The 11,167-nt window shown below is 39.2% G+C and overlaps 1 protein-coding gene across 1 annotated transcript; it reads left to right on the top strand.

The window, feature by feature from the left end:
* The first annotated feature begins 321 nt into the window (after nucleotides 1-321).
* On the top strand, nucleotides 322-10,660 carry LOC121397201 (major histocompatibility complex class I-related gene protein-like). Its single transcript, XM_041573575.1, has 6 exons — nucleotides 322-421; nucleotides 1,965-2,222; nucleotides 4,190-4,471; nucleotides 7,847-8,119; nucleotides 8,937-9,034; nucleotides 10,219-10,660. Exons 1-6 carry the CDS (start codon nucleotides 367-369, stop codon nucleotides 10,261-10,263), a joined length of 1,011 nt encoding a protein of 336 aa, XP_041429509.1. The 5' UTR covers nucleotides 322-366; the 3' UTR covers nucleotides 10,264-10,660.
* Nucleotides 10,661-11,167: the final 507 nt, after the last annotated feature.

Raw genomic sequence — 11,167 nt, 5'->3', positions numbered from 1 at the left:
TGCCTCGTGGCCCCGCCCACTTTGACGTCACGCCCCACCCCTTTTGACGTCACGGCCCACCCCTTTGTGTCCCCATCCCCCAGCAGCCGGTAATAGGTTTTTAAAAGGTGACAACCCTATAACATAATAATAGTTAAATAATAACGAAAGTCAGTTCTGTTCTCTTTCCTGCTCAGTATCACATGCTTTGCATATCTATATACAGTTATATATACACAAGAGCTAACGCTTATTTATGTTTCTTCTTCTTCTGCCTGGCAACAATGACCTATCCCATTTACCTCATGTTTATTGGTAGATCTTCGAGCAAAACAGTAGAAACTGAAAGTGAAGTTACTCATTTGTATAAGGAAGTATAATGAAGAGATGTCGAACTTTGCGATTCTGTTATTCAGCTTCGGATTCCTAGCAGTGTATTGTCGTAAGTACTTTATTGTTACAGAACTTTCTCTGAAGCCTCTAACAAGTAACCCTATCCAGCCTTTCCAGTGGGTACAGGTAGAACATGGGTTACACTAGACTCTCTCTCACTCAGATAGGCCCTCGCTTAGTGGAGGAGAAAGGGAAAGAGTGTTGTGCAACTACACCTCTCTGCTGCTGTGCAGAAATAAAATGAGGTTGCCAGAGGTTCTTGCAAACTAAAATAAAAAGTTAATTGAACCAAACCACAGATCAACTGAAATATTATTTGCTGATGTCAAATACAATCATAGGTAGAGCAGGGTTCTGAGAAGAAGTGTTAGGAAACTTGCTATGATTATATTCTGATTATATTAGCCAATAAAGGTATCACCTTTATACCACTTTTGTTATTTTTTTTTTATTTTAAGAGGGTTGCCCTGTAACATTTTTACTGGCTAACACGGTACAGCAGCTTTACCTGTAGGTACCAGCTAGTAATGCGGATCCCCTCCAGCAGAAACATATTTGGGCTTCAAACACTCAAATCCTAAATCCTTTATGCATAGGGTTTTTTTTTTTTTACTTTAGGCCAGTATAGTGCCACAAAATCTTAAATCTGTTGCACTTGGTTTATGCTTAAAGGAGAATTCAACCCCTAGGCGCAAAAAATCCCTCCTCCCTCCCTTGCGTAGGCCCCCCCGCTCCTCCCCCCGGCCTACCTCCCCCCCCGGGCATATGCCCCTAACTTGTTACTTACCCCTCCTTCTAGGTCCTCTCCAGTGGAGTTCACAGCAGCCATCTTCTCCCGAGCGCTCTTCTTCCTGTATTCAGCGACATTTGGTGGCATATTCGCAGTAGGAGGTATTTACCAGTAAGGATCTACTGCGCATGTGCCGAAAGTCACAAAGTTTCCGAAAAAAGAAATCGGAAACTTTGTGACTTTCGGGTGCATGCGCAGTAGCTCCAACTGTGCATGCACCTGAAAGTCACAAAGTCTCCGATTTCTTTTTTCGGAAACTTCGTGACTTTCGCCCAAAAATGAAGACTTAAGCAGCAGATAGTTTACCATATTATGTGGCATATTAAACAATCTTACCAAACTGGTCTATATATTTAAGTAAATATTGCCCTTTTACATCTCTTGCCTTGAGCCACCATTTTGTGATGGTCTGTGTGTTGCCTCAGAGATCACCTGACCAGAAATACTGCAGCTCTAACTGTAACAGGAAGAAGTGTGGAAGCAAAAGACACAACTCTGTCTGTTAATTGGCTCATGTGACCTAACGTGTATGGTTTGTTGGTATGTTTGTGTGCACCGTGAATCGTATGATCCCAGGGGGTGGCCCTTATTTTTTAAAATGGCAATTTTCTATTTACGATTACCCAATGGCACATACTACTAAACAAGTATATTATTATGAAAATGGTTTATTTACATGAAGCAGGGTTTTACATATGAGCTGTTTTATGCAATATATTTTTATAGAGACCTACATTGTTTGGGGGTATAGTTTTCCTTTAATATGTAAATGAAACCTCACCACTTATTTTTATTCTCCTAGGAAGTCACATCCTTCACTATCATGTCACTCTGGTATCACCTCCTATCACTGGTGTTCCTGAGTTTTCAGTTATTATGTATGTGGACGATGTGCCGCATGGAAAGTACAACAGTGACACACATCAGGCCGAGGCTTTTTCTCCATCACCCAAGGCCCTTTCTGAGCATTTACAGAAGCAGACCAAATATGCTCAGCAATATGAAGTGTGGCAATGGCGCAGGATGAAGTTTCTTATGGAATTTTACAATAAGACAAAAGGTGAATGAAAATGTCATAAGAAATATGATTTTGTTTATTTTATCTGTGGCGTCACCCACCTGAATATAGAATTATGATTATGTCTCACAACAAGCGCTCTTGTGCACAGGTATCCAGCTAGCACCCATACCACCCTAGGAATGCATCTTGTCTGCCTACTGCTAGTCCCAGCCCTGATTCTTAATAGTTTATTTTTAATTTATTTTTAACTAAAGAAGTAGGTAGAAATGTTGTACATGAAGTTTTGTGCTTCTGTACCAGCCCAAGGCAACCCCAGCCCTTTAGCAGTAAAGATCTGTGTCTCCAAAGATGCCCCAGTAGCTCCCCATCTTCTTTTCTGCTGATTCACTGCACATGCTCTGTGCTGCTGTCACTTACTGAGCTTAGGGAGCCACTCACAATATACAGTACACATAGAATAGAAATGTCACATTATAACGCTGATTAGTAATTAATACACCTAATTACTACATGGCAGCATAGAAACCAGTGCAATTAATTGTGTCTATTCAGGCGCTGAGGGAACCCAGGAGGTACCACCTGGTCAGGAGGTGATGATAGCTCAAAATAAATGACGATTATACGATTAATGAAAGTGATTTTAGACACAACTCACTGCAGGGAAAGGTGCAAGTTGCCAATGATGTCTGTGGACATAAACAAGCCCTTATATCTAAGTAGGTAAGAAATAAATAATATATACAGTAATAATACAGTACAAAATACCTGGGGTTTTCCAGATAATGGATCTTTCCGTAATTTGGATCTTCATACCCTAACTCTACCAGAAAATCATGTAAACATTAAATAAACCCAATAGTCTGGTTTTGCCTCCAATAAGGATTAATTATATCTTAGTTGGGATCAAGTACAAGCGACTGTTTTATTATTACACAGAGAAAGGAAATTATTTTTAAAAATTTGGTTTATTTTATTATAATGGAGTCAAGGGGTATATTTATCAAAGAGTGAAGTTAATAGTGAAGTTCCGCCACTAGAGTGAAATTCTGCCACTCCCCATTCATTTCTATGGGATTTCTATGGAACTTTCACTTCACCCATTGATAAAATCCCATAGAAATGAATTGAGAGCTGCGGCATTTCACTCTAGTGGCGGAACTTCACTCTTTGATAAATTTACCCCTATGGGAGACGGCCTTTCCATAATTCAGAGCATTCGGGATAATGGGTTTCTGGATAACAGATCCCATACCTGTATAATACACAGGGGGTTGTTTACCAAATGCCAACTTAATCTGGTCTGACTTGCGGCAAAAGTCGGATTTTTTCTTTCTCTTTTTTTTTGTGTATAATCAATGACAGAGGTCCCTATCTTATTTGGAATTTTCTGTGGTCTGCGCTGGAATTAGCCCAAAATTGTTTTTCGGGTTTTTACCTGAACCGATTAAATTGAGCTTTTTTTAAATTTTTTATAATAAATAAGATAAAATTGGGTTTGGTCATGGTTTTTTTAATTTAAATCATGAGATAAATTTGGATACATTTGGATTTTTGTAAATAACCCCCCTGCAGGTTTATTTATAACCTCTTAATTATTTTAATACTTGATGTAATTTATGTTATAAGACTCTTACTAGTCTATTTGTTGAATTTTTACAGAAAAAAACTCAATTTTTATAGAGTCATTTTGCCCAAAAGCAGCAAAAAATCCCAATCTGATAATACTCCAGCTAAAGTCGATGGCAGAGGTCCTCTTAACCATTTGAAGATGTTTTTTTTTTTTTAACTTTTAATTTTTCCAGTTTTTTTTTCAATCCGATATTTTCAAGTTTAATTATTAGTAGGATAGCCAAATTTGTGCATGGGAGTTAGGTCGAGTTTGTTTCTGGTAAAATATGGGGGAAAATTAGTTTTAGTAAATAACCCCCTTAATCTTGTGCACTATAACAAATAATGTACCCCCTATGTGCCTTTTATAACTTTGACTGGGTACATTTGTATTGCAGGTGATGGACATATCCATGTCTACCAGAGGAAGGTTGCCTGTGAGCTGCATGATGATGGCACCATTGGTGGATATTTGGAAATTGCTTTCGATGGGAAGGAATTTTTAGTTTTCGATAAGAAGAGAGTGGTGTATGTGCCTGTAACACGGGAGGCTGTGATGGTGTCTCATCTATGGAATAAACTTTATGATACAACGTATAGTAAGATGTACATGGAGGTTGACTGCATCGAGCACATAAGGATATATCTCCCTTTTATCTTGACTGACTTGGAGAAGAAAGGTGAGATCATATAACAACATTCATCCACTTAAAAATCTATTTTCTAGGCAAAGTATACCTTCAATCAAGATAATCTAACACTATAGGATATTTCACATTTTTTGCAATTGAAGTTACATTTGCCTCTGAAACAAGAACCTAACCACTCAGCAGGTGCGATGGCATCCTGGGCATCATTGGCTTCATCCTGGCTTCATAGATTTATATAGTCCCCTCTGCACTTGGTCAGTAAAAGGAAGAGAAAAGGTAGTGCTGGGTAGTGTAAATCATGCACAGTAGCAATTAGTAATCAGGTTATGCAAATTATAGAGGAATAAACGCAGTAATGCTTAAAACCAGACCTGCCTTTATTCCTCCTGATCTGGCAGTGCCTCAGGTCTGTCGCACTTGTGCACCCTGTGCCCTTGGAGTATTTCTATGCAGATGGATGGAGAGCAAACGTCTGTGCTATCCACATGAATACATGTCTGTATCTCCTAAAGCTTCCAGGGAATGGGTCATTGGGTTTTTATTTAAAAATGTTATTCTGCAAAAACACAAACTGCTTTAAAGGAGAAGGAAACTCCCAGGGCGCTAAACCCCTCCCCCCCTCCCCTGTGCTGCCCCCCCTCCCTCCTCCCCCCTGGCCTACCTGTCCCCCTGGGCAAATGCCCCTAACTTTTTACTCACCCCTCTGCGCAGGTCCTGTCCACGGAGTTCGCAGTCGCCATCTTCTCCCACGCGCGTCTTCTTCCTGCTCTGACCGGCGTCTTCTGGCGCATGCGCAGTAGGAACAGGTACCGGTACGGCTCTACTGCGCATGCGCGGAATGTCATGAAGTGAAATCGGAAAACTTCGTGACATTCGGCGCATGCGCAGTAGAGCCGTACCGGTACCTGTTCCTACTGCGCATGCGCCAGAAGACGCCGGTCAGAGCAGGAAGAAGACACGCGTGGGAGAAGATGGCGACTGCGAACTCCGTGGACAGGACCTGCGCAGAGGGGTGAGTAAAAAGTTAGGGGCATTTGCCCAGGGGGACAGGTAGGCCAGGGGGGAGGAGGGAGGGGGGGCAGCACAGGGGAGGGGGGGAGGTGTTTAGCGCCCTGGGGGTTTCCTTCTCCTTTAAGGTCCTGTTATTACCCTCAGCAGGGTAATCGCAGGGTTTTGGTTGCATAAAAACCAGGTGTACTGCTGAACAGAACCTCCTGTAGGCTGCCAGTCCATATAGGGGCCAAATACCAAAATAGCCAATCACAGCCCTTATTTGGAATCCCAGTTTCTTCATGCTTGTGTTGCTCTCCAAATCTTTTTTACATTTGAATGTGGCTCACAGGTAAAAAAATGTTGGGGATCTCTGGCCTAGACCATTTCTAGGGAGTAGGGGAAACAATTTCCCTCCCATCCCATTTGTTCTATGAAAATGCTAATGAGACCCATTGTCTTTCTCACTGTTGTCAGGGTTGGTGGCCATACATACTTTTCTTGCAACAATCTTCTACAGTCTTCTATAAACAGTGCACAACAGATTATGCATTTGTGATTTGTCATTAGAGGTTTTGTTCAATCTTCATAAATTGTAAAATACTTTTAAAATGTGTGTAGTATTTAAAATATAAAAAAACAATGAAACCACCCCATCAAACTCCCCTAAATAAGCTGACCTTCAGGCCTACATTTTAATCAAATTCATCCCACTAAATGATAATAAGGTCTCAAAATTGCACAGAGTAGATGACTATCAAACTCTCTGAATTTTACCCATGTGCTCACAATGTCAGGATGAAGCCCCTAATGGAACCCAAGGAATTAATTTTCTTATTATTTTAGGAACCCCAATTTCTGTCATATATGCCCTGTGCGGGGAAATTTCTGTTAGGCCTCAGTAAAGGAATCCAAGTTCTAATTAAGGTAATCCAAGCCTTAGATAGGCCAGAGAACAGAACCATGTGACGTGTAGAAAGTGAACAGTAGACTTCCATCTAGCACACTAGGAGCTGTGAGGTAGATAGGTCAGCTATCAAGAGCAGCAACAGCTCCACCGAGGAGAAAGTTCTTCTTGGCAATACCTTTCCTAACGTGAATGGACACTCATTCGGAAAGAGACTTCCAGTGGACGGGACCTGGACCACTATATTGTATCTCTACTGGTAATGTTGACTGTTTTTGTTACTGTACTCAAAGTATTGCCTCACCGCTTCTACGTAAGGGAGTACCTGATGATAGCGTTAATAAATCCAACTGATGATTTGCATGTTAAGAGTTATGATTCAGCTTTACCCTTCCTCCAACATTTCTGTGAGGGCCCAGCTGGGTAGAAGGGTGTCACATGTAACCGTGTTCTGCCTGAAAGCATCTGGAAAAAGATTATACTGCCAAAAAAGGCTATACTTGTGTTGAAGGAAGCCAAGATGGTGGAAAATACTAACTATGGAAATTTTCAGCAGAAAATGACTGGCTGTAGATGTACATTTGGATAAAAAAATAGACATTGGTGTTCTTGGGGGTCAACTAATACATGAGCAATATATTTTATGAATTGGTTTAGCTAACCTTTTAAAAGGGTTACCTCTATGTACATTAAGTTTCAGCTTCTGTTGCATTAAAGGAACAGTAACACCACATTTTTAATTCTAAATTCCTATAGCTATAATAATAGGTAAGCCTTATTTCCTCTTAGATATTTTCAAATCTTCAACTTGAATTTGACTTTCAAAGTGCCTCATAGGAGAAAGGCAAAAAGGCGAAGGCAGCTTGAATTCCTCTGTGCGCTGAACCGGAAATCGGATTCATATGGATAATCTAGAGCAGGGTTCCCCAACCTTTACAACCGTTAGCAACATTCAGAAGTAAAAGGAGCTGGGGAGCAACACTAGCATTAAAAATATTCCTGGGTGCCAAATAAGTGCTGTGATTGGCCCTATGTGGAATGACAACCTATATTGAGGCTCTGTTTGGCAGTACATCTGTTTTTTATGCAACCAAAACTTGCCTCCAAGCCTAGAATTCAAAAATAAGCTCCTGCTTTGAGGCCATTGGGAGCAACATCCAAGGGGTTGGAGAGCAACATGTTGCTCACGAGCTACTGGTTGGGAATCACTGATCTAGAGCAACTAAGCTTTTTTCTGTGTCTGCATCTTAAATGTATGCTCACATCATTATCCCCCCAAAGTTGTCTGAAGAAATAGAAACGTAAATTTAAGCTGCAGACACTGAAAAAGCTTAGTTGCTCTAGATTATCCATATCAAGCTGACTTCTGGTTCAGCGCACAGAGGAATTTGAGCTGAAGATTTGAAAAAAGCCAAGAGGAAGTAAGCCTTACGTTTATTATAGATATTTATGAGTGTTTAAAAAAATGGGGTTACTGGTCCTTTAATATGACTTTTCTCTCCTGACAGTTCTCCCTAAAGTGAAGGTTTCCAGCTCAGAGTCAGAGAGTGGTACCAAACTGCACTGCTGGGTGTATGGGTTCTACCCCCGAGATGTGGAAGTGAAGTGGATAAAGAATGGGAGAGATGAGATTTACTCAGAGGAATCAGCAGAGATCCTGCCAAACCCTGATGGCACCTATCAGATCAGAGTCAGTGTGGAGGTAACACCAGAGGAGGGCGCCACTTACTCCTGCCACGTGGATCACAGCAGTTTGGAGAAGACAATGGTTGTTCCCTTTGGTGAGTGTCTTTATGGCTGATGGGTGTAACAGGGAAATATTATGCTAAGCCCACAATAGGTGAGATGCCTAATGGGAATGGTTATTTCAATTCAGTTGCATTTGAAGTACTTCTCTACTGAATAACTAGAACCTACCACTTAGGAATAAACCCTAGGAATTTAATTCTGGTAATGTAAACATTATAATTCCGATGGGATTTTACAATTTGAAACTCGAAGATGTTTAAAAGAACTGATGTTGATGTTTGAATTGTCTACTCTGTACAATGACAGTATGACTATGTCCCTCAGAGAGAAGTGAAGCCATTAGTATTGCTCAACAAGGAGATCTATTTGAAAAAAGAAACTCACAAACAAACACTGAGAAATATAAACAATTGGCATAATAATTAGAGATGCCAGTCCTAGATCTGAAGTGATTATGGCCATGCCTGTCTCGCCCTGGCCCCAACCCCAGCCCATTGCAGAATAAAATGGAGTAGGTAAGTTAGGTTTTGGGTTCAAATAATTGATTACAGCTGACAGACCTGTTATTCTGGGTGACCAGGAGAGGGGAACATTTGAAAAATATGGGTAAGTTACTATGCATCTTATATAAGGTATATTATATATTAAGGTCTTTTGTATCGTGTTTATCCAAGAACGAGATCTTACTGAGAAAGTGGTTTAGATGTCCATTTTCCTAATATCTTGACTTCCTGTCCTATCAATCAATTTTAAGCCTTATAAATAAACTCACTATATGACTAGCTCTAAAGTATTTAATTCTGTATAACGTAATTTACAGCATTTTCTCTTTTTTCACTCTCAATACAGAAATTAACAGAAGCAGCCGACGACATTGTTGTAGCTACGCCTCTGTCTTTGTGGTTGGCCTGGCGGTTGTATTTATATATATATACACACATGCAAAGGTATTTACATTTTTATAATTTTTATATTGGATATAGAACTCACTTTTACTGCAGAAAAGCCCTGCAAAGGTAAAGATATGGGACCTATAATCCAGTTATCCGGAAAGCTATTAATTACTGGAACGCTATCTCCCATAGACTAAAGTTTTAGCACATAATTAATTTTTTTGTAAATTATTTCCATTCTTTTCCATAATAATAAAAGTTAGTACTCACTGACGTTGGCACCGTGTTCATAGCGAGGGGTGGAGTTATTAAACTTAAATATATTGCACATTATTGTACAGGTATGGGACCTATATTATACAGAATTCTTGGGGTTTTCCAGATAATGGATATTTCTGTAATTTAGATCTTCTAAATTTAGGGCCTATTTATCAAAATCCAACATTTTCTGAATATTTAATTAAAAAAGTCAGAACAAACTAGAATCCACGATATGCCTTATTTATTAATAAAAAAAAGCAGGATTTATTCAGATCGGTGACAAACTTGATAAAATTGAGCAAAAATCCGAATCGTATTTTCATTTCAGATTTTTTTTTCTGTCTTTTTCCTGAAAACCCCGAATATTTTGGATTTTTCCAAGAAAAGCTAATTTCAGCACAGACCCCAGAAACTTCCAAATAGAATAGGGACCTCTCCCATTGATTTATATATAATCTCGGTAGGCCTGAGATGCCAGTTTTTCAAATTCAGACTTTTTCCATTCTTGTATAGTATAATACTATACGTAGAGTATAATAAATCTAAAAAAACTCCAGGTTTTTTTCCCACTAAAAATGTGGATTTTATAGTAAAAAAGTTTTTGGCATTCGAAAATAACCCCCTTAGTCTACTAGAAAATCATGTAAACATTAAATGAACCCAATATACTGGTTTTGCTTCCAATAAGGATTAATTATATCTTAGTTGGGATCAAGTACCAGCTACTGTTTTATTACTACAGAGAAAAATGAAATCAATTTTAAAAATTTGGATAAAATGGAGTCTATGGGAGAAAGGTTTTTCTTAATTCTGCGCTTTCTAGATAACTGGTAGCGGATCCAATACCTGTATATTCAATTCTTATTATGTATAAAACTGTTCTATCCTCAAATTTCAGCTTTTGATGTAACTGTTCAGTTTTTGTCGTTTTCATGTTCAGATGATTATGGTTCATAGTGAACACATTTTATTTACAGCACAAAAGACTGAAACCTGCGCACAAAGTGCCATTCCATACGTGACAGTGGAGTCAATATGAAGGACAGTGTTTGTTGCTTCTTTATGGCAAATACCTGAGCCAGGCTTTGTGTTGAATTATCACACAGGGGACAACATGGGCAACAAAATGGTTCAGGCTCCAGACTGAAACTTGAGATGTTGGTGAAGATGGTTTGACATTTCAATTGTGTTGTCCCTAAAATTAGGTGCTCAGGCAAATAGTATTATTCAGTTTTATTTTTGAAATGCTAGCTATCATATCACCATGTTTACAGGTCTAAACTGCTTGAATCCAGTCCCTAAGCTATGTACAGGAATGGGTCCTCTTGTTTAGAATGCTCAGGAACTAGGGTTTTTGGGATAAGGGATCTTTCCATCATTTGATTCTTCATACCTTAAGTCTACTAGAAAATCATATAAACATTAAATAAGCCCAATAGGCTGGTTTTGCTTCCAATAAGGATCAATTATATCTTAGTTGGGACCAAGTAGAATATTTTTTTAATGCAAAGAAGATCTGTTTTTAAATTTGAATTATTTCATTAAAATTAGCCCTATATGAGCTTGCCTTCCTGTAATTCCAAGATTTCTGGATAATGGGTCCTCTACCTGTACCACCACATATTTTAGCCTCCTTGTTTAGTTAAACTAAACTAAGTTCCAAAATGTGCTAAATTATTATGGTCAACTCCAACTCCAGTTACATTTCTTAGCCTTGCGTTTGAGATCAGTCTCCTGCTGAAGGATCATCTTTCTTCCAAAATTCAGTGTTTTAGCAGCAAGATACACCATTTTTTTAAGGATTTCTCTATGTTTTGTACCATCCGTTCTTTCTTCTATTTTAACAGTGATCCAGGTTCATAGGCCCAAGGGGTGATGCTACCACTGCCAGCACACTGAAGGTATCGGTCAGCCATATGAAGAACT

Source organism: Xenopus laevis, chromosome 8L, assembly GCF_017654675.1.
Source record: "Xenopus laevis strain J_2021 chromosome 8L, Xenopus_laevis_v10.1, whole genome shotgun sequence".
Lineage (NCBI taxonomy): Eukaryota > Metazoa > Chordata > Amphibia > Anura > Pipidae > Xenopus > Xenopus laevis.
Note: the sequence above shows the minus strand (reverse complement) of the source record. Positions and strands in the feature narration are given on the sequence as shown.